The sequence below is a fragment of the Glycine max genome, chromosome 14 (assembly GCF_000004515.6).
Source record: "Glycine max cultivar Williams 82 chromosome 14, Glycine_max_v4.0, whole genome shotgun sequence".
NCBI lineage: Eukaryota > Viridiplantae > Streptophyta > Magnoliopsida > Fabales > Fabaceae > Glycine > Glycine max.
Genome location: NC_038250.2, coordinates 6,925,717 through 6,953,615, shown reverse-complemented (window position 1 = coordinate 6,953,615; position 27,899 = coordinate 6,925,717). Strand labels below are relative to the sequence as shown.

Below are 27,899 nucleotides of genomic sequence, written 5' to 3'. Positions count from 1 at the left end.
ACAATGTACAATGGAATCATTTTTTTCACTGTATATATTTTTTCACCTCCACTTAATCCAATGGAAACACAATTCTGTGTGCCCAAATATCCATACAAAAATGCGATTTCATTATGGCAGATGAGTGCGCGGTGACACAATGATGGTGGAGAGGAGTTGCGCATGCAGAGCCTTAAAGGTGGAGGTCGAGTGCACGTAGGAGATGTCGTGTGTGGTGGCATAATGATGGTGGAGAGGGATTGTGTGTGCGGAGCCTTGAAGGTGGAGGTCACGCGCGTGCACGAGCTCTGTGCGATAGTTATGGTGGGGACTGTGCATGGAGGAGATGGGATAAGGTGGTGGCGCAATGCAGAGGTGGCCAGTAGTGATGATGGTTGTGTGACTATGATGTGGGGAAGGTGGAGCTGCGATTCTAGATTTGGTTAGGGATTGGGTGAGAAGAAGGTGGGGATAGAGGGAGTAGGTGAGAAGATGGGGGAAGAGGAAGGAGGAAGCGGAAGGGGAAAATAGACTTTTTCACGAGGAGGTTGGGGCCAATAGCAAAGTAGGTTAGGGCTAATAGTAGCTCCCTTTGCTTCTTTTGTTTTGAGTAAATTACACTTGCACCCCTTTTGTTTTTCTCAAATTGCATCTTATATCTTTTTTTTACATTACTTTTACCCCCCCCCCCTTTTGTTAACATCATTAACTAACGTTAATTGAAATGTGTGAGCAGACAAAATTTTTATAACATCTTTGTCACACTCGCACCCCCTATATTTTTCTCAAGTTGCGCCTGATACCCCTCAATTTTTTTACATTACTTTTACCCCCCTTCTGTTAACATCGTTAACTAACGTCAATTAAAATATATGAGCATATGAAATTGCCCTAAAATATTTATTAAATACTCAATAACAAATTAATAATTGACTGTATGAATGGACTTTTCTTAAAGCAATAACAATTTTTCCTTTAATACTTGAATTTTATTTCGTTGTTGTTAACACTTGAAGAAGACGCAACTCTTGATTGAGACATTATATCAAACACCTAACCATCAAAAATAAATTTTCAAGAAAGGAGTTAAAAACACAAATGTAGAAGCAAAACTAAAATTTGAAGCAGAGGATCATATTCAATCAACTGACATTGCTGGGAACACGTCCAACTAAAACACAGCAACCAAACGATCTAACACACACCAAAAAAATTAAACTAAAAAAAAGAAGAAGAAGAAGGAAGGAAGGATGTTAACACATGCGTACCAAAAAGGTGGATTCACATCCAACAAAAAGGTGGATTCACGTCCAATTAGAAAAAAAATAAAAAAAGAAGGAAGGGTGTTAAAATATTTTCAGATTGAAAATGGTGTTATGTCTTTTATGGAGTTAAGAGGAAGAAGATGAAAGTATTTTAGACATGATTTTTCATTAAAAGTTATATGATCAACATGTACATACTTTCTATTAAATTATTAAATGGTGTATAGGAGGAAAGGGGTCTAGGTATAATGTGAGCTAAATAATTAAGAGATTTTTTGTAAAGTGCAAAAAATGACGGTATCGGGTATAATTTGGAAAAAACACAGAGTGTACGAGTGTAATTTGCTATTTATTTTTTTAACTAGACTAATATATTTTTGTTAGTGTTAGAATATTCAATGATTTTTTTGTTTATTTGTATGAAATATCTAACCCGACTACTGGCCACCTTTGATTAGATTATTTCCTTCTATTCATGTATTTTTATTCACTAGACTCGAATCTAAAACTTTATTTAAAGAGATTAAGTCTAATATCACTTTGATGAAAAACTTATTGGTAGAATATTCAATGATTACTAATTAACAATATTTTAGTGTTAGAATATTCAATAATTATTAATTACTATTTAACAAGACAATATAATGTATTTATATGTTTTATTTCTATAAATATTTGTTTTTATTTTATTTTTTCAAAATCAACTAGAATTTCGATTTAGTCAAAAGGCATTAACAATATAAAGATTTTACATATTATTATTTAATTATGAATTTTTATGTATGATAATAAAATTGTGAAGTTTCTTAATAATTGGTTAAAAAAATATACGTAGTTTACAGTATAAAATATTTTATATAAATAATTTAATGAATCAAACTCTAAGAATTTACTTATTTATTGTTTTAAGAAATAATATCTTTTTTTGTTTTGTTTTTAGATTCTCAAGGCTTCTCTAATCTACCAGCATTTTTCGCTTTTTAAATCCCATCAAGTCTAGAAGCATTGGACCTATAGGAAGATCGCTACAAATAGTAATTGTCATTGTGTGCCCATCAATTAATGATGTATAATTAATTATGATGATTTGTCAATTTTCCAGCAATGATGAAGGGTGACATGAAGGAATTATTAAATGGTCTGGGATCATTATGTGCTTATATTCTTAGTCAATTTTCACATTATAATAGTTGAATTTTATTAATTCTTTCTTAAAAATTGAAGACACGGGAGGAATATGACATGTAGAGATTGGTCGAAAATATAGAAAAGTGATAATCTTAGACCATTCAGTAATTACCACGTGGTAGAGAATGATGAGGTACAAAGAATTAATTGAATCAAAACAAATGAGTTTGGTAATGCATATATGCAGTCTCCAAGGTTTGACTTGCAATTGAAATGTTTGGTTGACTTCTAGCTTCTATGAAACACACTCTATTTATGTTAAGTTTCAATAAACAATATTAGTGCATGTTTGGAATTGTTCATTTTAAAAAATAAAATCAAAAGATCTGATCTCTAGATACTTAGATCTAAGAGCCATTAACACCAAGCAAGACTATAAGATGTGTGATGTGTGTGGAAGAAAGACGGAGAGGGAGAAAGAGACATGAGAAGAAGTTTGTGTCGATTGAGTTACCTGGTTAGGAGAACACGCGTCTTGTACTCACTCTCAATTACTATGATTTTTCTGAAAATTCGTCATCATTTTAAAATTTTATTTTTAAAATGCTAAATATATTTACAAAATTGCCACCTATACACAAAGGATGTCGGCTTTTAAACAAACGTCCTTAAATTGGTGTCGTAAAAACTACCTTTTTTTAGTAGTGAAAAACAAATAAATACATTTTCATAATAGATTGAACCAAACACAATTTACTCTTCCAATTTTGTTTTTGCTTGATTTTTTGTTAAGGTAACGCACAAATATAGGAATCTAATGAGGTGAGTACGCATTATAAAATTCCACATGCATGGACTAGAAAGTTTTGTGAGAACCCACTGTAATATTCAATATGGATTAATTAGAAAGTTGTAATAATCAGTCTTTTTCACTTGAAATTTGAGTTAGAGCTTCTTTACTTTCATTTTCATATCTAGTTTTTTTTAGGTCAAAGATTACGAGTGTTCTTAACTTATTAGATCAGAGATTAATTTCGCTCACACTGTATGATTGTTGTTAGCCCAAGATAATTTTACAAATGTGAAACTAGAACACAAATTTTTCATTAATTAAATTGTTCTCACTTGCATACCTAGTTATGATAGTTAGGCTATAATTTTGATAATTATTTTTTTGGTTGAAAGGTAGAATTAATAGAAATAAAGTTTGGATTAAATGGTTTGAAGGCCATTCTTTGTAACTTGAAAGATCAACCGGAGCTTTTATAAATTTTTATAAAATTATTTAAAATTTAAAAGTAACTTAAGTTAAAAAAATAAGATTATTTATCAAATTTAACTTTGTGTTTTTTAATTGTAACTTTAAAGTTTTTCTCAATACCAAAAAGCCCAATAAAAGTTGTTTAAACAGACTGACCTAAGGGAAAAACATTTCATACTTTGTTTTTTTTATTAAACTAACCAAATTATTTATGTAAATACAGTAAATACATTTTAATTTTTAAAATATTTTTTATGTATGTATTTGTTAATTTTTCTACTACATTTGTTTCTTTTTATAAGAAACAAGTTATAATATAAAATACACTATAATCTGTTTGTTAAAAAAGAATGAAGATAGTATTATTTAAGCATAACTTTGTTGTATTGGAAAAATTGTAGCTTTCTTACTATTTGTAAGCAAATTCTTAATTATATGCAAAAATCTTACCTAATTGTCTCCTTCTGACTTATTTGGTGTAAAAATAGATTCAATATCGGCAAACTTGTATTTAGGGGTGTTCAAATCAAAACACATCCAAAATGAAAAAAAAATTATTAAAAAATTAAAAATCAAATTAAACCAACTTTTTTTTGGATTTGTTTGGATTTTTTTTAAATCGATCCGTTTGATTTAATTTGCGGTTTGTGTTTTTGAAATCGAACCAAGTCACAACACTTATATTAACATTTATATTGTTTTAGTGTTATATATTTTATGAATATATTACTTGAATTTTACAGTATTTTATGGTCTTATGTATATGAAATTTATAAAATATATAACATTTTATTTTTAGATGATTTTTTAAAGATATATTTGATTTAAAGTGGATGAAAATTTGACAAATTTTTATTTTAGAAGATTTAACATATTAAATTTCACAAATTGTTATTATCAATTTTTAATGTAATTTAATTTAAAAGATGAAAAAAAGTATATAAAATTTATTGAAATAATATTTTAATAAAAATAAAAAAATCAAATCGAACCAAACCACAGAATATTGGTTTGATTTGGTTTAAAATTTATTTTAAATGAAAACCAAAGTGAAATAATATGTTCTATAAGTATGATTTAAATGATTTTTTTTTTATGAATAACTAAATTAAATCAAGCCACGAACATCCTACTTGTATTCGATCGAAGATAATTTTGTCACATTAGAGGTAGAGTGAGGTGCAAGTGATCAAATTCAAGTCTGTAGGTACATATTCCTTTGTCATACACTCCTCCTAACACATATGCCATGAAATGCAAAAGAGCTCAATACCCAAACTTGATCCTAAAGGTATGCAACCCTTGAACAAATTAAGATAATGATAACAACATCTAAACACGTACGGTTGAATATTGGGTATGAAAAATGAATAATTTAAATTTGATTTAAAGATATTAAGGGAATAAATATGATGATATTGAAGGATAAACAATAAATTATATATATATATATATATATATTTATATTTATTTATTTATTTTTTTTTGAAAAGAAAAAAATAATAGTAATAGATAAATATATTAGCATTTTTCAGGCGAAACTAAAGAGGGATATTATTGGAAATTTGGTAACCATTCTTAGCATCAATGGTGGTGGTATACAACAGATATTATAATTAATCTTATTTAGTGTTATCATGTATCTTAATTTAGTCATATTTGCTATGTATTTTTTTATTTATATTTTGAGTAAATAAATTATTGAGATATCTAATAAAGTGATAAGTATAGAAAACTAGGCTCTTAAATCAAATATATATTTAGTGATTAAAGAACAACAATTAATTTTACCTTACATTAATATTAAACTTTTTTCTATAGAATGTGTTTAAACTCATAAATTCAAAACTACGCTCATACACTCAACGTCAGAAACACATTGGAGGTTCACAAACAATTATGAGAAAAATAAAGATGAGATAATGAGAGAAACAAAAAGAATATATGAAGAATAATAAATAAAAAGGAAGAACGAAATTTAATGTCAATTCCTTATTTAGTGTCAGTAAGCTTACCGTACAGACAAAATTTAATAATAAACAATGTTTAATTTTTCAAATCAATATAAAATAAAGGATAATTAATACGATAAGTTGATTGCAAATGTAAATATCTATAGCCTTTGAAATAACAATAATAGATTACATAAAAGGAGAAATTATTAAAATAAATAAATGTAACACTTGAACATTTTATTTTAAAAGATAAAAAAGGAATTATTTCTACAAGAAAGACTATTAAAAAAATAAAATAGTATATTTGTCTAAAAGATAAAAAAATATCATTATTTTTGCAATGAATATTATAAAAAAGGAACAACATATTTTGTCAAAAATAAAAAAAAATAGATAATTAATATTTCAATACTATTATTTTTAGAATTAAACTCCTCAAATAAAAATAATTTTCTAATATTAAAATATTATACGTTACATATATATATGTATGTATATGTATATGTATTAAAAATAGAATTAAAATAAATTGGCCCCCTACCTACTATACATGTAGGTCTGTTTGTTTGATATGCTGTCTGCTCACCATGCATCTCCTATAGAATGGCCTACATCTTAATTAACGAAGACACGATTACCTTGTGAAGAAAGAATATTACTCTGCACATCGATCTTCCTAGTATGTAGTGTATAAACAAGACAACACAAAGGGTTTCTGTATCTATTTAAAATTAATCATTCATCTGTGTTGTTGGAAACAATAAAGTCACTGTTTTAGCTACCATAAGTTGAATAACAATTTAATTCTTTTATCATCGTGTGTGTGTGAAATGAAAAATACCGATTTTTACTTGTTGTGTGCGATTTCGGGGGCCTATAGGAGACGGTGTTAATTTTTCATCTTGTTTTCTGTAAATGGACTTAGATGAGTGTCTTGAAGAAAATGAAAAATAATTTTAAATCCCTCTATAATACTATCTATAATACTATAGTATCCATCAATTATGCGTTTATTCAAGTAATATTGAATTCGATTTTTTTAAATAAGATATTAGATTTAAGTTTTGTGGACGAAAAAAATATAATTAGTTAAACAAATCTTATTAAAATTGGTTAGTCAATTTTCTTAATAAAAATTAATCCTTAATAAAATTGATTGATGGATATTTTGTATTTGATTTTGATAATATATAATAATAATACAACAACAACAACGCCTTATCCCACTAGGTGGGGTCGGCTACATGGATCAACTTCCGTCATAATGTTCTATCAAGTACCATACTTCTATCCAAATCATTAAGTTCGAGATCCTTTTTGAAAACATCTCTTATAGTCTTTTTGGGTCTTCCTCTGTCTCGAATTATTTTGTCTTCTCTCCATCTGGTCTACTCTCCTCACTACAGAGTCTACCGGTCTTCTCTCTACATGCCCAAACCACCTAAGTCTATTTTCCACCATCTTCTCTACAATAGGCGCTACTCCAACCCTCTCTCTAATAGCTTCGTTTCTAATTTTATCCTGTCGAGTCTTACCACACATCCACCGCAACATCCTCATCTCCGCTACACCTACTTTATTCTCATGTTGGCTCTTGACCGCCCAACATTCTGTTCCGTACAAAATCGCCGGTCTTACCGCAGTCCGATAAAACTTTCCCTTTAGCTTGATCGGTACCTTTAGCTTCTCTCTACACAATCCTGCCTAGGGTAGCTTTGCTATTCTTAGCCGGTCCCAAGCCCGGATAAAAGGAGAGGGTTGTGTTAGGCTTTCGACAGCCAACGTTAAACTTTGTCGAATCTCTATGACATGGATCAATATATAATAATAATAATAATAATAATAATAATAATGTCTTTCAATTATATAAGCCTTTTCTTTTTTATGATAAGTATTAACTAAATGTGTTTCATATTTATGTATCTTTATTCATCACTTTTTTTTATAAATAATAAAATTTGTAAAAGGATATAACGTTACTCTAAATCGAGTCGTTTCATGAATAAATTTTTTTTGTTTGAAGATTAATTTCGTCTCCCACAAAACAGATATATGTCTTGACTCTTGATTTGTGATTTGTCCGTCCCTATCCAGAAAACACGATTAACATGTGAAAACTGATTAAAATAATGTAAGTGTCGAAGTACTCAATAACTAGCTCTTGTTGAAAACGATCTTATCCATGCATGTTTCAAGGAAAATAACTTAACAGCAATAAAAATTAATTACTCTGCATATTTATTTTGTATGGTTGATATATATATATATATATATATATATATATATACACACACACAGTTTAAGAGTTTAATTAAGATAATGATCACACTTATTTGTTGTGCAAAAAAAAAATCATATCCATGATAATATTATATGAAAATCAATATTGCAGAAAAATTCACATTAAGTTTATTTTTTCCTTCAGATTTGTATTTAGAATCTGCTGAAAATTCATAAACAACAAGATTCTAATAATATATGTATTCTAAGAGAAAATCAAAGTATATATACTATCACATAATATGTGGGTTTGTCTTTTTCTTTTACATGAAATTAATATTCTTTCATGATGTGATATCATGCACAGCTGAAGAAGAAACCCTATTTGAATGCATCGTTGTCGTATATATGCATTTCAACTTCGGCAGCTCCAACATATCATCCAGCTCATTCCTTTGAAACCAAAACCCACCATGGTGTCAGCAAATAATTCGACCTTATAGACGGTGGCGTCGCTGCAAATAATCCGGTACACAATTGACCTATACTATAATAATTCAAATAGTGAGTGAATTTCAATTATTTAATTCAAATGAATAAATTAAAACTAATTAAAACAATCTTAACCATTCCTAAATGAAGTCATTTCCCATCATCACTTTGTGGATATATGGAAGATATTTTCTACAAAGAGGACGACGATTATCATTTTTGGTTCATAAAAAAAAAAATTGTGTTTCTATATTATACATGCTTCTATGTCTCATATAGTTGTATTAGATTTTCATAATTTTTTTAAAGACTTGGACCCTTTAATATGGATACGTATTGGTTAAACATCCAAGGATGTATATTGGTATCGGATACACGTGAAACAAACAAATTGAAGTATGGGTGCTTTGCTGCAATTAATTAAAATAACCTAGATATATAGCTTTAACAAATTAATTAATTAACTAGATAGCTTAAGCTATTTAATTAATTGATCATATAATTTGGCCTTCCAGGCTTTGGTAGACATGGCGGAAGTGACGAATCGAATTAGCCATGAAGGGCAATGTGGTAACTTAAATGTGAAGCCAATTCAATACGATCGATTTTTGGTGATATCGTTGGAACAGGTTCTCAGCAAAAGGAAATGAAATACAGTGCTGATGAGGCAGCTCAATGGGGCATCTTTAGTTGGGTAACCACAACCAATGGTGGCACCCCTTTACTTGATGCCTTTAATCATGCAAGTTCTGACATGGTTGACTCTCACATCTCCTCCCTTTTCAAGCTCTCAATTCTGAAAATAACTATCTCCCTATTCAGGTTCTCATTTCATATCTATATTTTTTTGTGTGTAAATAATTGATATGAAGATGAATGTCATCAACATTCTATCTGACATTCTTCCGATACGATAGAATACTCTCTGTATGATTGACTGGCTGAAATTCGTTTATTTTAATTTGGTGGATCTCGTATTTAAATTAAAAGATAGAATTATTAATAATAAGTGAAATTTTCTTGTAGGACGATACATTAACTGGGGACATGCCTTCGATAGACTTGGCCACGGAGAAGAATTTGAATGATCTCGTCAAAGTTGGGGAATCATTGTTAAAGAAACCAGTTTAAAAGATTAACTTAGCTTGCAGACTGGTGTTCACGAACCAGTTAACTCTCATGAAACAAACGAAGAAGCCTTGAAGAGGTATATTAAAATCCCATATATATATATATATATAATTGAGTCATCATTCTCATATTATGAAGATAAAATTACTTTTATACTCCTTCCGTCCTAAAATAATTAAAGATTATGTTATTTTACATAGACTAAATAATAATAATAAATAAATAATAATTTTATAAAATTAATTTTATATGATTATTAATTTATTTATAATATTTATTGTTTATCATTAATATTATAAGGAATATAAATAAAAAAGTAATTAATATTATATTAAAAAACTAAAATAACAGTTATTTTTACAAAATTATTTTTTTAGACAACAATTAAGATATAGGATTAATAATATTTATACTAACAAGTTAATTTCTACCCGTACAAAATCCATACCATTGCATGGGAACATTGTTAACGATTAAATTTTTTATGATTATTTTAATGTGCCTTATTTTAAGTCACAGTTTCACGCTTAACTAATTAATTTTGTTTCATCAGGTTTGCGGAACGACTATCCAAACAGAGGCGATTTCGTAAATCTCAAATGTCTGCCAACGGGAAACTTTAGAAGTCGAAAGGATAACAATAAGAGTATATGATCGTGGTGTGATAATTATGGTTGGTGGTTGTGATAAATATGTGATTTTAAAGCCTAGTTATGGTGCATGCATGTGCTAGCGTACGTCAAACTTTCTATTGTAGTGATCCTTATTTCTTTGTTTGTTTTTATGTTACAGAATGCTTCGTAATTAATTTGATCTTTTTGGTTTTTATCATTGAATTTGAAAGTCTATTTCGTTTATGATTGAATGCTTTGTAATTGATGATATACAATTAAAGCTAACACATACACATATATAAGGAAGGATGCAGAGTAATTCACTTTTAACCGTTATATTACAAGAAAATAAAAGATAATTAAGGATCAAAAGTAACACTTTAAAGTAACTTAATCTATCCTTTTTTTAAAGATATATCGTCCTTCCTCTTTTATATATGTTATACCCTAATTTCGTTTGGGGACTATCGTTCGTTGATTTTTTTATCTTTGTCGATCGACTTACAGTGTTGAACGTCAATTACAATGCAAAGCAAGGAACCATTCAATGTTTTGATCAAGAATGCGAAAAATACCAAAAAAGAGGGGCAAAAGGATCTTTTCATTGAGTTTCCTATATCCTAGCTCGCCCAAGCTAGCCTCTGGCTCGCCTGGGCCCCCAAATTGCTTTAGGGTGAAGGAACCAACTCGCTTGGGCGAACTGCCTTTGCCCCAAGTGCCCATTTTCTTATAAATAAGCATGCTAGGGAGGCTGAGGAAGGGTTCCAAGGTTCAGAAGGTGAGGGAATTAAGAGAAGAGAGAAAAAAGAAGAAGAAAGAAGAGCAAACGAAGCCAAGACACAACCGAATCGCAACCGCAATCATTCCCTACGTCATTTTCTTGTTCTGTGTTCTTCATGCGACCGTCGGTTAATTTTGTTTTTAAAATTTGAATGTGATCTATGTACTCTTAGGGGTCTCCCTTGTTATTATGTGCACATCCATCTTCTCCATTTGTTATTGGTGATCTCGTTTTTCTTTGTAAAGTTCAATCTTAAATGATCACTAGTGTCGTAAAGTTGTTTTTAAAGAGACTGAAAGTTAATAAACAAAATCAAGATAAAACCAACCCATAACTAACTTTTTTTATTTTATCAAATATCACTTGAGATCGTTTCGAGGTCCAACGCCTTAACAATTCTCTTCGCTTTTCAAATTTAAAAGATCATTTCAAGGTCCAACGCCTTAACGATTCTCTCCGCTTTCAAAATTTAAAACAACGTTTCAAGATCTAACGCCTTAAACGACTTTTTGTTCGCAATTAAAAGGAATATTTCAAAAACATAAAAATCAATTTAACACATAAACATTCAGACTTAAAGAACTACGTAGGTCAAAATTCCTCATCGCACCTGAGAATACGTAGGAGCAAGGACAACATCCTTGCCAACCCCAAAAAAATAAAAAGGGAAAATAAATAATATTGAAGTCACATTTTTACACACTCGATTAAAGGTTGTCGTCCCTTGTGACGAGCGCGTTGGGTGCTAATACATTCTCCATGCGTAAACAACTCTCAAACCTTATTTTCAAAATTCGCATACCTCATTTTGTTTTTCTAAAGTTTTCCTCGAATAAACGTTGGTGTCAACTCCGCTTGTTTTCTCCCTTGGAGATGGATGCTTTGACTTATATCTATTTTGCCCTTGTCCTCCCGTCGAATGATAGATTGCGACAATATATATATATATATATATATATATATATATATATATATATATGATATTTATATTCTTGTGGGATGTCTTCACACACATGTTAAGATTTGTAATTGTAGTAGTTTGATTTTATCTTACATGATCTCATAATCAAATCAAGTTATGGATTCAATATTTTATTTTTTATTTATAGAAATTAAAGATAATATCAAAAGGTTTATAATATCACACATCTTATATTTAACCAACTAAATTAGACCCATTAACATGAATTTGATATCCTATAACATTATTAAATTAATATTATACTTACAAAGTTAATGATTGCACAAAGCAACCTGGGGGGCTATTTTACGGATGATGTATTTTGCTTTTTGCTTAATTAAGGCCGGTTTGAATAAATTTATCTAGAAGGACTTTTAGAATAACAGCTTATCTAGAAGTTCTATTGTGAAAAGCTCCTTCTAGATAAGCTAATTATGTGTTTGAATGATACATATTGATGTCATACCTATGTTTTGTTTGCTTTGGGTTAGGCTTCATGTTCTCCCAAGCTTTCTTGTCTTGTTCCTTGTTTTTAATCTATTTATGATATCAGGCTTTGCTGTTCGGGCTTTTGGTTGTTAGGCAATCTAGTTGGGATCAAAGCAACCAATTGTTTGTTCCATTTGTAGTTTTCATAAATGGATTAAATTTCCCATCACTCAAACAATAAAGACTTTGTCTCTAAAAAAGGAAATCATATTATCTAATATGGTTCATCTCACTTATATAAATCAAGACTAGGATATGACTCAAGGTTTAAAAAGTGTTTATAGAAGTACTCATAAATTATCCGTAAATAAAATCTTCATATTAGTAACGAGATTTGAATTTACCTTCTTATAAAATATGAGTTTAATTTTTACTAATTGGATTATCTTTTGTTGACCTTGAACTTGAACTTTAGTTATCTTTATATGAGCTTTCGTTGTAAACTCTCTTAGTTTAAAAAGTTTTAGACTTCAACTATGCTTATACATTAACATTCCTCTTGAGCTAAGATAAAGTAGTTAATGAATCTTACCATTAAAACTTTTCTAAGTGAAAACGATAGAAATCCAACAAGTTTTGTTTCAAAGAAGACTTGGGTGTGAGTCTAGCTAGAAAGGCGCGTCTGCAAATAATACTTGGGGTGATTGCTTGGAGAAACAAGTTAAAGAAAACTTGTGTTGAACCTCAAGACTTGATAGTAAAATAATACAAGTACAAGTCTCTTATCTGTTACTATTATTGAAACCTTTGATTGGATGTAGTCTTGAATTACAGATGAATTAAGTATAAAACTCTTATGTTTTTATGATTTATCCTACACCTTATATCTTTCTTAAAATGCTTTAAACGGTTTCTAAAAACTTAACAAGTTTTAAGACTATACTCATGTTTAAAAAGAATTTATATTAATTGTCTTTTCAAACTAGCTAAGTATGTTATTCTACATAAGAAGTATCTTCTTATGTAAATAGATTTGTGAAAATTAATTTGTTGAAAACACAATTCAAACTTTTTTTTTGTTTTCCTGTGTTTTATAACAACATAACCCTAATTTGAAATGATAATTTGGTCCAACTTTCTTCTTTATAGTGGAAGGATATTTGTTTAATTGGTGAAGGTAAAGGATTGGTTTATTTAGGAAGTTGTTAAGGTAGGAAAGGGGTGTTTATTAAATTTTGGTATGATATAATTTGGATGGGTAATTAATGCTCCAATGAAGGACTTAATTTTTATGATATTTTTAATTCAGAAAATATAAAATAAATGGGTGTATATATATATATATATATATATATATATATATATATATATTTTGTTGAAATGGGAAGATGCGGTTAATTTAATTGGAGATGGACTTTCTTTTCTTAGGAGCACAATATATTGTTTGAATTTTGTAATCTTTTGAATTCTTTATGTCTAACTTAGTGTGGATGTTAAATGGTTGTGGAAGTTTGACAATTCAAATTCTTATATGTAAAATTCAATAAACACAGAGTGTGGATGTAAAATCAATGCTTCAAATTTGCAGTTCCAAAACACACTAACATGGAGGAAAAACTTAGAATATCAAAGTGATGAAATGATGAGTTTAAACAAGCACATGCCAAAATGTGCGGAGTTTAAAAAAATAATTGGTTTAGGGTTTGATTGTTTGGTATTCTGTCTCCATGCATGCTCTTCGCCTTATCGAAGACACGATTAACATGCGAAGAATTACTCTCTCTCTCTCTCTCTCTATATATATATATATATAATTTGTATTTTAAATACAAGGCAACATAAGAGGTTACTGTATATGTATTAATTATTCAAGCAAGCTGTGGCGGAGAACCAAAAGATAGTACTGTGTTTTTAGTGTTTGATCTGCCCTACGATGAATCGTTTGAATATTAAATTCGTCTCCCATAAATCCATTCATCTTTTGATTGGTCCGTCACTATCAAAAAACATGATTAACATGTGAAGTATATAGCTGGTAAAAAACATGATTAACATGTGAAGTATATAGCTGGTAAAAAATAAAATAAAGTGTAGAAGTAATCAATTTGTCTTTGTTGAAAATGATATTATCCATGTTATTTTGGAGATTAATTTGACACGCTTAAAACAAGCCAATAATTAGAAGGATTAATTTCCCCGAATGTTTATTCAGTTTGCTGATCTATATATAGAACTTCTCATAATCAAATTAAGCCATGAAAACTAGATCTTCTGAATAGCAATAAGCTTGTTGAAGAGTTTAGGAGTTTTCTTTGCCCTTTAATTCAACTCAATGGAAGCAACGAAAGAACTTGTATCTCCAATTCCATGCGATGATGGACACCTTGTTACCGTTCTTAGTATTGATGGGGGTGGCATTCGGGGAATCATTCCAGGAATTATACTTGGCTTCCTCGAATCAGAACTTCAGGTAATATGCTAACTATATAAATAGGTACAAATTAAAAAAAAAATCATTCACTAGAGGGCTTAAACTTTAAAGTAAATAAATTTTTATATATACTTTGTTGTAAGATTATAATTATTTTTATAAAAACTTTATTTATTGAGGGGATTTGATCCCTTCCATCCCCCCTAATGCTAAGTAATTAAAGTCAACTATACTAGTTAACGTCGTGCATCAAAATATATTGCTATAGATCGATATAATATAATAAAGATCACATCACGAAAACGATAATTTTATTGATTATTATTACCTTCTGGAAGTTTATGTACGTAGTATACTTATTTTATTTGCGTGCAATTTATTTTATATATATAGCTAGTACTATATAAATTAACTTTAATTTAGTCTAGGTCTTCTAGCTTAATTATAATTAACATTTTAATTAATGCCAACTGTGGTGCATGATTGCAGAAGCTAGATGGAGACCATGTAAGATTGGCAGATTACTTTGATGTGATTGCGGGAACAAGTACTGGAGGATTAGTGACTGCAATGCTCACTGCTCCAAATGAAAATAACCGACCCTTGTATGCAGCCAAGGATATTAAGAATTTCTACCTTGAGCATACCCCAAAAATCTTCCCACAAAATAAGTAAACACCATTTACTTTACCATGCATAATTAAACTTCATTCCAAATCAACCATGCTATATATATTTTATCTATCAATATATACTAATTTACAGTGTAATGGTCCTGAATATATATATATATATAGGTGCTGGAATTTATTCTCATCTATGGTGAAGTTCACAAGAACTCTGTTTGGACCACAATACAACGGCAAGTACTTACACAGGCTTATTAGGGAAAAATTAGGAGAAACAAAATTGCACCAAACTTTGACCAATGTCGTCATCCCAGCATTTGACATCAAGCGCCTTCAACCTACCATCTTTTCCAGCTTCCAGGTTCATCCTTTTTCTCTTAATTTATTATATAAAATATATTTGTTATGGAAAAAAAATCATATTCACAAGAAACTAATTATCCAAGGAAGTTTTATTTGAAAATCAAAATTACAGAAAGTCTTTTCTTTCAGATTTTCATATAAAATTTGCAGAAAATTCATAAATAATAAGGATTGTAATAACATGTATTATAGGAAATAAACAAAATTAATATTATCACATACATATGTACGTGTGTGTCTTTCTCTTACATTTATATGAAATATTAATCTCACATGTGATATATATATATCACAGCTGAAGAAGAGGCCAGATTTGAATGCATCGTTGTCTGATATATGCATTTCAACTTCGGCAGCTCCAACATATCTTCCAGCTCATTCCTTTGAAACCAAAACCCACCACGGTGTCAGCAAATTCGACCTTATAGACGGTGGCGTTGCTGCAAATAACCCGGTACACAATCTTATAATTCAAATGAAAGGAGTAAATTTTAACGATATAATTCAAATATGAATAACTAATGGTTAAAACTAATTAAAAAATTCTTAAGCATGCAAAAACGATCCTAACTCCGTTCTTTATTATAAGAAACAAGTTATAGTATAGTGACGAATAGAGGTAGTATTATATGATGACTAAGATGTATATAAATCATCAATTTAATTGACAAATAAGGATGTGGTATATATGTTAATTTGGTATTCCAGGCACTGGTGGCCATGGCAGAAGTTACGAACCAAATATGTCATGAAGGGCCATGTGATAGCTTAAATGTGGAACCGATGCAATACGACAAGTTTTTGGTGATATCATTGGGAACAGGTTCTCAGAAACAAGAAATGAAATACAGTGCTCTTGAAGCAGCTCAATGGGGTATCTTGAGTTGGGTAACCACAGCCAATGGTGGCACCCCTTTGATTGATGCATTTAGTCAAGCCAGTGCTGACATGGTTGACTTTCATATCTCTTCCCTTGTTCGTGCACTCAATTCTGAGCATAACTACCTCCGAATCCAGGTTTTCATTCCCTATTTTTTATGTCATAATTCAACAAATATACTTTATTGGTTTTTAATTATAAAATTCTTTCAATTAATTAACATTTTTTCTAAGAAAAATAGATAATTTAATTAATTATATTAAATTTATCATGTGTATTATCATTTCAACATTTTCTTTTTCTTATCACTTTATTTATTTAATTATTTTTTATTATATTTAAAGAAAAAATAATTAATATATCTAAAACTTATAGAAAGAAACCTGCATAAATTACATAATCTATCACAACCCATAACTCATAACCATAATATGTATAATAAGTTTGTTAATTTTTAAAATAGTTATTTTAAAATAATTAAACAATGATTTATTATTAAATAAGAGTATAAAATTATTTTATAATGTATAAACCTTAAAGTCAAATAATAATTGTCATAGAAATAAATCCTTATATTAAATTCATTCAAATTTTGTAGGACGATACATTAATTGGGGACATGTCTTCTGTTGACATGGCTACGGAGAAGAATTTGAATGATCTCGTCAAAGTTGGGGAGTCATTATTAAAGAAGCCGGTTTCAAAGGTTAACTTGAAGACGGGCGTTTATGAACCTGTTAAATCTTATGAAACAAACGAAGAAGCCTTGAAGGGGTATATTAAAATCCCATATACGTATATATATTGCCAAATAATTATTAATTAATATAAGAAATGAACATATATCATTGATTAATTCATCATACTCGTGGTAATTACGTTGATAATATTGTTATAGTATATACTTATAGTATTTATACAAACAATTTAATTTTTATTATACAAAATCCATACAAATAGGGAAAAGTGTTAACGATTATTTTTTCGAGATTTATTTTTGATGTGCCTTATTTTAAGTCACAGTTTCACGATTGACTATAATTTGTTTCAGGTTTGCGGAACGACTATCCAAACAGAAGCAATTTCGTAAATCTCAAATGTCCGCTAATGCAAATCCTTGAACGTTGAAAGGATAACTAGTTGTATTAATCACTATCAGTGTAATATTATGGTTGATGTTATATATATATTAACGAGGTGCCATCATCATCACCCTGGTTTTTTCATCCTTATATATGCTCATGCTCTAAATTTACTCAATCGGGCATAAGGATGAAATATTGTTCGTCTCTAAATTATGTCATTAAAGTTTCTAGTAGTGGATCTAAGAATTTGAGAATAACAATAAAATTGAGAGTAAGAATCTATATTAACTCACTTGATTTACTACTGGTGCAGAGAATCTAAGTAAAAAATAAAAAATATAACAAACTAGCCCCTAAAGTTACATTTTTATCAATAAGCAATTCAATTTTTGACATCAATCTTAAACAAGTTCTACTAAAATATTTCACAGATTTGTCTTCTGTGAGAGCAACAAATTATACAAACAGTGATTAAATCACTCAAGCTGATGGAATCGAAAGGGCCTGTATAAACTAGAATGTCTTTTTAGTGTGTGGGGATCTCATTTCACGGAGTCTCCTTTCTTGTGAAAGTATTTTTGCAAACCTGAAGACATTAGAATCAAATGTTATTATAATATAATTGTAATGCGTAATTGAATTGCAATAGACATAGTAATTAAATAAGATACAACACTAATGTGAATATACCTTTTTTTTTTAATTAACTAACCTTTCAAGAGCATCTTCATTGGTTTCCCTGTTTTTTAGTGGCTCAAAGAGACCATTCTCTAAATTGATCCTAGAGACTGGTTTCTTTAACAGTTTTTCCAACTGCCATCTGGAAAGTGTAATCTTTTCTTCAAGATTAGCCTATTTGCTAATGATTTTGTCATGTGGAGGCTTTCCAACTTGCTCCAAACACCAACAATTTCTTCTCCTTCAATACCTCTCACATTACTCGATCTCCAAGATTCAAGATGATGACGTCGTGTGCTTTTTCCATTATTGTTTTCTTCTCTACTTTAGACACTTTGTTTAGGAAAACTTTGTCTCCACCCAATGCCTCTACATAACAAGCAATGCCTTCATTTTCAATCTCTAGATTCCAAATCATTTTTTCCTTGTGAACTTCTTCGGATTGAACTTCGCAGTTGATCATCTTGTTGAACCAAGCTCTTAGATACCATATGTTGCAAAACCTTGCCCAAGATCACAACTATCCAACTAACTTCAGAGAAGTAAAGCTTTCTTCTAAAATCAGAAAAGAATTGGACAAGAATGATAACAAAAGAATTTAAGTGAGAGATATATCAATCAACAATTTGTAAATATAGAAAATCAGTATTGATTTCCCATAACAAAAATCATAACTAAAATAACTACCTACAACCCAAAATGAAATATCCAAGTTACCCTTATGTTGTCATTCCCACCTTTAATTTGATATCAAGTCTTTGCAACCCATCCTTTTCTCGTCTTATCAGATTAACTTTTGAAATGAATTTTCTTCCCACTTTCGGGGTAGTGTTGGAGGTTGGGGCATATATATATATATATATATATATATATATATATATATATATATATATATATATATATATATATATATATATATATATATATTGTCTCCAACAGTAATTATTGACTAATAAGATAAAAATATTTCTCTTTACTTTCTAGAATAAGATGATACATTTGTTTGTATAGAGCCAGCCATGTTCATCAATATAGATAATTTTTAATTTTATGTAATTAAAGGAAAACAAAAATAATTGATGTATTTTTAGTTTCTATTTTCAGTTAATATATGTCAATGTTTATAAATTAGTTATATATTATGCTTTTTTAAAAAAATCAACTCATTAGAGAATTAAAATTAAGGAAAAGGCGAGGAATACTCTAATAGAAAGGTTTTACTAAATGAAAAGGTGAGGAAAACATAACATAAAAGTTAAGAAGATTTAATTCAATTAATTAAATATGATATATGAGGGTTGTAAATTTCCTATATTCTATTCTAACCAATAAAAAAGAAACATATCCTAAAAAGATTTGAAATTCATGTAGATTAAGAATTCTCCTTCCTTGGATGCTAAGCTTTCAGACATATGTATTAGCACGTCCGCTGCACCTACTTATCTCCCTGCCCACAATTTCAACAACCAAGATTCAAATGGGAACATACACAAATTCAACCTCATTGATGGTGGTGTTTGTGCAAATAACCCAGTATGAGTAATTATATATTCACTAATTAATTGTCATTCAAAATTTTATATAACTAAATATTATATAATGATTAATCATATATATCGGAAGCATCACTAACTGTTTTTTTTGGTTTTTGAATTGTATGATCGAGACCTTAGTTGCCATGAACGAAGTTAGAAAGCAAATTATTAAGCAAAATTCCGACTTCTTTCCAATCAAGCCTCTGGAATATATAGGGTCGCATCCTAATAATTTCAATAGGCACCGGGACATCCATAAATGAGGAAAAATTCAATGCACAAATGGCAGCCAAATGGGGGTTATTGGATTGGCTAACCCAAAGTGGCAGTACTCCCTTAATTAATGTTTTCACTCAATCCAGTGCAGATATGGTGGATTTCCATTTATCTGCTGTGACTCATGCACTTCATTCACAAGATAATTACCTTTGAATTCAGGTAATTTCCCAAACAAATATACAAAAGTCTCTATATGTAGTCTCTATATATATATATATATATAAGCATATTTCATAAATGATCAAATTAATTTGTTGAACAACATCATTGTATAGGATGACACATTGACTGGAACGGATTCTTCGGTTGACATTGCTACAAAGGAGAACTTGGAGAAACTTAGCCAAATTAGAGAAAATCTGTTAAAGAAACCAGTCTCTGGGGTCAATTTAGAGAATGGTCTCTTTCAACCACTGAAAAATGGACAAACCAATGAACATGCTCTCAAAAGGTTAGCTAAAAAGGGCATATATTAGTTGCTTTAATAATTACCACGTATATTGCAATGCAGTTACACATCACAATTGTATTATGTACTAACGCATTTGTTTTTAATGTATTCAGGTTTGCAAAAGTACTTTAACAAGAGAGAAGACTCCGTGAAATGAGATCCCCACACACTAAAAAGGCATTCTAGTTCCATTCATTTTAGACTGGCAATTTCGATTCTATCAGCTCCAGTGACTTAGTTACTGTTCGTATTTGTTCTCACAAAAATTAAATCGCTTATTTAAGAAAATTAACTTCAGGTAGTTAATTTGTTTGTTTTATTTTTATTTGTACCCAGCTTTTGTGTATCAGTTGTAAACAGAGTACAATAATAAAAAATCTTACTCTGAATTCCATTGTTATTCTCTTATTTTCAGTGTAAAAATGCTGGCTTTTAGCGGACGCTAAGTGCATAGTTAAAGGATCTTCAGTGTTGTAAATATAAATATAAGTCACCGAATACAGGTCGTTAATTATAACACGACACTAATGTATGATTGATTATCGATTTTGTTTGGATAAGTTTGTTGAAAAGTGATTTTGAGATAATTAATTTCATTTGAATGCAACAAAAAAAAATCAATTTTTACATAAGAAAAAGAGTATTAATGAAGCTCAAAGGGAAGAAACTATTAGAAAGAGTCATAAGGTATAAATTTTCAAATATCAAATTTTCAAATTATGAACACATGGCACGTAACTTGATGCACATTGGTTGATTTGAGCATAATAAGTCAACAACAAGTTCAATAATAACATAAGTGTATTGTTTTGTATAACACTTATGTGCTTAGCTTGTTGGTATATGTGTATTGTTTTGTATAACACTTATGTGCATTGCGAGCAAACCATAGTTTCCCATTTGAGATTCAATACATTGATTAATACGGACAATTTGCATTAATCAATGTGTTGAATCTTGAATTGACCGTTTGGATAATTTTGGAGGGCTTTTTGTTTATAGTACATTCGTAAGTATGGGTTAACTGTTTATTTGTTAAATTAGACATAATTTTGATATACTGCATTTCACTTTGTTCTCTGGGTGCATACTTGAATGTGGTGGATCATTAGATATCACTGTTTTCATGTCGTGTACTTAGAGATCAATGTGAAATGTTGCCAAAATTTAGTCAAAATTAAAAAATAAATCGACGTACCCATGCGTACGAATGTACTGTAAACAGTGTCTTCCTGAATGGGATAGGGTCACACCTATAAGGAAAAAAAGTGAGGTTTTCATGTATGTCAAACAACTTACTGAAGTTTCACAGCAAAGGGGAAACATGGATCGAAGTTGAATGAAAATATCACGTATAAGTGAAGATTATGAGAATGGTGTCGAAGATTTTCTGCAGTTTGCTCAATCTAATGCACCATATTTGCGGGGGGAAATATTTATGTCCATGTGTCAACTATGCAAATGGGAGACGCCAAACAACAAATGACATAAGATCTCATCTTATCTGTGATGAGATAGTTCCGAATTACACAAAATGGATATGGCACAGGGAATCGTAGGACATGGCAACAATCTCACAGTCTGAGCCAGTTAATGCAAACATGGGAAATCGTATAGAAGATATGATTTGCGATATTGGGCAAGAGGGTTTTCAACAGGCACATGCACCCTTGTATGACAAAATAGAAAATGATTCAAATAATTTGAATTAAATATTTATAAAAGTATGAATCTAGATTCATACTTGATTTGTTTTTCGTGGAAACTTGAGCCTTGAAGGATAATTAACTCAAGGGTTTTAAGTAAAAGGTTCTGCGCTTGTTTCAACAATTCCTAGTGTTGTGCATGCTGTATAATTCCGTAGTAGCATCACAAACATATACAATTTGAGATGAATATTATAAGGATTAAATAGCTCCTATTACAAATGTGTGTTATTCTGAATGGATGACATTCAATTTTTTAAGCCTATAATCATGATTTTGATTATATGTATTTATGAAATATGCTTATCTTTAAGGCTTAATCATATTATGAATTATGTTTTTCACCTATTAAATAAGATGATATGTTGAGAAACATTCATTACCACTTTATGTTCTGTATACTTCTATATATATTTGATTTGGAACTTAAATCTCAATTCAAAACAAAGTCAACATATGTCTACCATTGATAAAAAAAAATCAACGAAAAAGTAATGAATAGGTGTAGTGAAGATCAAATAAGTGTAAGTGAAAATCATATAGGTGCAGTTGAATGCTACCATTGAAGGAACACATTCAAAGATGATTATTAGCTACCATTGAAGGAACACATTCAAAGTGAAAATCATATAATTGTCGTTGATTGGTACCATTTTTACGATGGTGTATACTTAATAACCATTTTAGAATGGTGTCATTCAAAGACGGTTTTTATGTACATCGTCGTAGAATGGTACCATGCAACGATGGTGTTTATGATAAACCTGACTTTGAATATTGACCATTCTAAGACGATTTTGAGATAAAAACCGTCGTATGATGTAACCATTCAAAATCGGGTTTTATGACAAACACCGTAGTTGAATGATACTATTTTACGATGGTGTTTACCACAAAATCGTCTTAGAATGATTAACATTCAAAGCCGAGTTTATCATAAACATCGTCGTTGAATGGTACCATTCTACGACGATGTTATCGTAAAAACCATCTTTGAAGGGTTACTTGCAAAGATGGTGTTGAAAGGAAAAACGTCTTTGTATCATTGACTCTTCCAAGATGGTGGTTTTTCGACCGTTGTCGAAAGTCTTTGCTTTCAATGACGGCGGCTTCAAAGACAGTGCAAAACCGACGTAGAATGTTGCTAATAATTGATGTAAAAGGCGCTTTCTACACTAGTGAAACAATCATCACTATGATATATGCATGTTCTCCTTTGATTGTATGTCATTATATAATTTCTTATGAATTCTCTATTTTAATAAGGTGCGTTTTAAAATTAAGATGCATGCATGTATTTTTATAATTTAAATAGAATATTGCGTAACCCAAACGTAAACATGCATGGTATAGACTTTCAATGACGAGAACCAAAAGAGACTAAATTTCAAAGCGTTTTGTAACCCAAAAATAAATAAATACTAAGAGTTTTGTAACATAAAAATGAATAAATACAAAGCGTTTACATCCCACATGGTGCAAGCTTGCAGTCACCAACTTAAATAAGGTTTCCCTTAAAAAAATAAAACTTAAATAAGGTCTCCAGGACTAAATAAATTCTGATTTTTTTTAACGAAAATAAATTCTAAGTAGTCACCAACAAAATGTTATGAATTTATTATAGCTTTTTTTTTTATCGTGTTTTATTATTGCATCTAATATATATATATATATATATATATATATATATATATATATATATATATATATATATATATATATATTTGTTTTTCAAGATTATAAAAGAAAGAAATTAGAATTCATACACAACTTAAATAAACAATATAATATATATAAACATTAAAAAATTTCGATAGCAAGTTGCACGACCTCCTAAATAATATATGTAAAACTTTCAAAAGAACCAGTAATCAATTTAAAAATAATATATATAGTCCTTATTATTACTATTCTAAGTCATACTTAGAAAGAAGCTGAACTCATGGAGGTGACTCCTTCCTATAATATATGTCCACTTAAAAAATGCGACTTTTATATATAGGTTTTTATAAAAGTTAAAAATAATACTTCTAATTAAATAGATGACTTAAACCTAACTTCCGTCTGCTTCACGTACATCACCTAGTAACCTGTGCATTAATTCTTGACAAGTCTCCTTTGAATCTAAACAAGTATGGTTCACTTCTTCGTATGACACGCTCTTCATAGATATTATTTTCAAAAGCCATCGCCATTAATGGTTATAGTCTTCGGTAAACTAGGAAAGTTATGTAGTCGTCTTTTACTGTTTGGACAATAGCACATTTCAAACAACGGAACCGTGTGTCCTATTAGGCTTACCAGTTCCTCATTTTTTACCATTGACTATGTCTTCCTTCAATATTAAATTATCTCTACTTGCTCTTTTGAATTCAACTAAACTGTGCACTAATCCAAATTTATAGGGTCGTGTCGTGCCACTATAAATATCAGTACAGGCGTGCCAATCTAGCTACCAACAAACCCTAAATCTTGCATTTTGCTTTCTGCCCATAAGAAACTACATACAGCTTTTTCTTTCAGCATATTATTCTCTTAACGTTAACCCTTACTCAAAGAGAGAATACTTTGTGCACACACTAATTAACCTCCAATTTGCCATAATTTCCAATGGAGAGAGCAGAGTCATCGATTGAACAAATTCAGCCTCCAACTTATGGAAACCTAGTAACTATTCTTAGCATCGATGGGGGTGGGATTCGGGGCATCATCCCCGCTACCATTATTGGTTTCCTTGAATCCCAGCTTCAGGTATATTGATCATCTAGCTATACAAATATTGTTGTTTATCTTCTAATTAATCCATCACTGATGAGCTATATATATATTTTTTCCTTAACAAAACCATGACATAATAGTATATTACTAATAATAATTCATAACCAACCAAAATGAAATGTTTAATTCATAACGACATATATATTCATCGGGGCCATGATGATGCAATGCAGGAGTTGGACGGTCCAGAAGCGAGGCTTGCAGACTATTTTGATGTGATATCAGGAACAAGCACAGGAGGTCTTGTAACTGCTATGATAACTGCTCCAGACAACAATAATCGACCTCTTTTCGCTGCCAAAGATATCAAGCCTTTTTACATGGACCACTGTCCTAAAATTTTCCCACAGCATAGGTAATTAATACATGCATCTCTATCTTTCTTTATTACTTTCTGTTTAATTAAACAACTTATAATTAGTATAGATAAATGTATCTCAATAATTAAGGAACTTAAAGTAAATTGTGTTTATTGGAAGACAAAAAAGTTATGTTGTCTATGATTATTTTTATTCTCTTTTATGATTTACATAATAAATATACTTTTTTTTAGTTCTTTAATCAATCTAATCAGTCAAATTTATTATTATAATAATTGAGAAAATTGATAATATTTGGCATGCACTAATATCGCAGTGGCCTTGGTGGGACGATATTAGCAAAGATGATAAGATCTCTGGGAGGACCCAAATACGACGGGAAATACCTGCATGAGGTCGTGAAAGAGAAACTTGGAGACATTCGGTTGCATGAGACACTCACCAACGTTGTCATTCCCACTTTCGACATCAAGTCTTTGCAACCCATTATTTTCTCATCTTATAAGGTTAACTCTCTCTCTCTCTCTCTTTCTTCTTTCTTTTCAATTCACTTTTGAAATGAATTTTCTTCCCACTTTCCGGCGAGGTTTGTGGTAATAGTTGGACTCCAAAGGAATTCGGCAACCAAGAGCGAGTATCTCAAACAGTAATTGTTAACTCATAAGAGAAATAATTGTCTTTTACAACTATAATACGATAATATTCCTGTTGGTTTAAACCAGCTATGATCATGCATATAATTTATTTATTTTTATATAACAGCAATTAAATGAAAAAGTAGAAAAAAAGTTAATTCATTTATTTTTATTTTCTAATTTTTCAGTTACTAAATGAAAATTATATATCAATATTCTTAAACCAGTTTAATGTTAATAGATAAAAAAAACTAATTATATATTGCTTCGAAGGGCTGTTACTAATTTAGTTTAACAAAATCAAGTCAGTGATTTTTCTTTTATGCAGAAAATAAGTCAGTGATAAACCATAACCTAAAATGATTAATTGAAATTCATGCAGCTTAAGATATCCCCTTGCATGGATGCTAAACTCTCAGACATATGCATCAGCACGTCTGCTGCACCTACCTATCTCCCCGCTCACAATTTCAACAATCAAGATTCAAAAGGAAACGTACACGAATTCAACCTCATTGATGGTGGTGTTTGTGCAAATAACCCGGTATGTCTAATTATATATTCACTAATTAATTGCATGTTTTTGAAATTTTATTTAATTAGTTACTATATATTGATTAATCATATCGGAAGCATCACTAACTGTTTATTTTTATTTTTGGAAAATGCATGATCCAGACCTTAGTTGCCATGAACGAAGTTACAAAGCAAATCATTATGCAAAATCCTGATTTCTTTCCAATTAAGCCAATGGAATATGGTCGCTTCCTAATAATTTCAATAGGCACCGGGACAGCCAAAAATGAGGAAAAATTCAATGCACAAATGGCAGCCAAATGGGGTTTATTGGATTGGCTAACCCAAAGTGGTAGTAATCCTTTAATTGATGTTTTCTCCCAATCCAGTTCAGATATGGTGGATTTTCATTTATCTGCTGTGACTCAAGCACTTCATTCAGAAGATAATTACCTTCGAATACAGGTAATTTTTTAGATATTTTTTATTAACAAATGTTAGTATTTTTTTTAGAATGTTAATTAGAGTGATTTGAATTTATAATTTTTTTCTCTCTTTTTCTTTCAATCATTAAATTAATTTTATATAAGTTTCTCTTCATATATAATATAAAAATAATGTATATATATATATATATATATATATATATATATATTTCTTTTCTTTATATATAAACCAAATATTATAATTATATATGCAAAAAATGATCAAATTTGTTCAACAACATTGTAGGATGACACATTGACCGGAACAGATTCTTCAGTTGACATTGCTACAAAGGAGAACTTGGAGAAGCTTTGCCACGTTGGAGAAAAACTGTTAAAGAAACCAGTCTCTAGGATCAATTTAGAGAATGGTCTCTTTGAGCCACTAAAAAACAGGGAAACCAATGAAGATGCTCTTAAAAGGTTAGTTAATTTATAAAAAAAAAGGGTATATTCACATTAGTGTTGTATCTTATTTAATTACTATGTCTATTGCAATTCAATTAGGCATTACAATTATATTATAATAACATTTGATTCTAATGTCTTCAGGTTTGCAAAAATACTTTCACAAGAAAGGAGACTCCGTGAAATGAGATCCCCACACACTAAAAAGACATTCTAGTTTATACAGGCCCTTTCGATTAATCCATCAGCTTGAGTGATTTAATCACTGTTTGTATAATTTGTTGCTCTCACAGAAGACAAATCTGTGAAATATTTTAGTAGAACTTGTTTAAGATTGATGTCAAAAATTGAATTGCTTATTGATAAAAATGTAACTTTAGGGGCTAGTTTGTTATATTTTTTATTTTTTACTTAGATTCTCTGCACCAGTAGTAAATCAAGTGAGTTAATATAGATTCTTACTCTCAATTTTATTGTTATTCTCAAATTCTTAGATCCACTACT

General features: G+C 29.9%; 2 protein-coding genes and 2 pseudogenes across 2 annotated transcripts; all 4 read left to right on the top strand.

Annotated features, from left to right (window-relative positions):
- Positions 1–162: 162 nt before the first annotated feature.
- On the top strand, positions 163–10,054 carry LOC100776771 (patatin-like protein 3; annotated as a pseudogene).
- Positions 10,055–14,431: 4,377 nt separating this feature from the next.
- On the top strand, positions 14,432–17,728 carry LOC100777639 (patatin-like protein 2). Its single transcript, XM_003544405.5, has 7 exons — positions 14,432–14,686; positions 15,137–15,318; positions 15,445–15,637; positions 15,935–16,093; positions 16,348–16,656; positions 17,118–17,293; positions 17,571–17,728. Exons 1-7 carry the CDS (start codon positions 14,549–14,551, stop codon positions 17,638–17,640), a joined length of 1,227 nt encoding a protein of 408 aa, XP_003544453.1. The 5' UTR covers positions 14,432–14,548; the 3' UTR covers positions 17,641–17,728.
- A 1,297-nt stretch (positions 17,729–19,025) lies between these two features.
- LOC106795770 (patatin-like protein 2) lies at positions 19,026–20,878 on the top strand (annotated as a pseudogene).
- Positions 20,879–24,707: 3,829 nt separating this feature from the next.
- Positions 24,708–27,781, top strand: LOC100777122 (patatin-like protein 2). Its single transcript, XM_003544404.5, has 7 exons — positions 24,708–25,004; positions 25,205–25,386; positions 25,668–25,857; positions 26,369–26,530; positions 26,665–26,967; positions 27,235–27,410; positions 27,540–27,781. Exons 1-7 carry the CDS (start codon positions 24,864–24,866, stop codon positions 27,610–27,612), a joined length of 1,227 nt encoding a protein of 408 aa, XP_003544452.1. The 5' UTR covers positions 24,708–24,863; the 3' UTR covers positions 27,613–27,781.
- Positions 27,782–27,899: the final 118 nt, after the last annotated feature.

What these genes read in the sequence shown, in the direction of transcription:
- LOC100777639 (XM_003544405.5), top strand. Translation starts at nt 14,549, where the DNA reads ATGGAAGCAACGAAAGAACTTGTATCTCCAATTCCATGCGATGATGGA. An exon ending in AAAATCTTCCCACAAAATAA is followed by an intron (nt 15,319 to 15,444) that starts GTAAACACCATT and finishes ATATATATATAG; the next exon opens with GTGCTGGAATTTATTCTCAT. An exon ending in GCGTTGCTGCAAATAACCCG is followed by an intron (nt 16,094 to 16,347) that starts GTACACAATCTT and finishes TTGGTATTCCAG; the next exon opens with GCACTGGTGGCCATGGCAGA.
- LOC100777122 (XM_003544404.5), top strand. Translation starts at nt 24,864, where the DNA reads ATGGAGAGAGCAGAGTCATCGATTGAACAAATTCAGCCTCCAACTTAT. An exon ending in TCCTTGAATCCCAGCTTCAG is followed by an intron (nt 25,005 to 25,204) that starts GTATATTGATCA and finishes GATGCAATGCAG; the next exon opens with GAGTTGGACGGTCCAGAAGC. An exon ending in ATAATTACCTTCGAATACAG is followed by an intron (nt 26,968 to 27,234) that starts GTAATTTTTTAG and finishes ACAACATTGTAG; the next exon opens with GATGACACATTGACCGGAAC.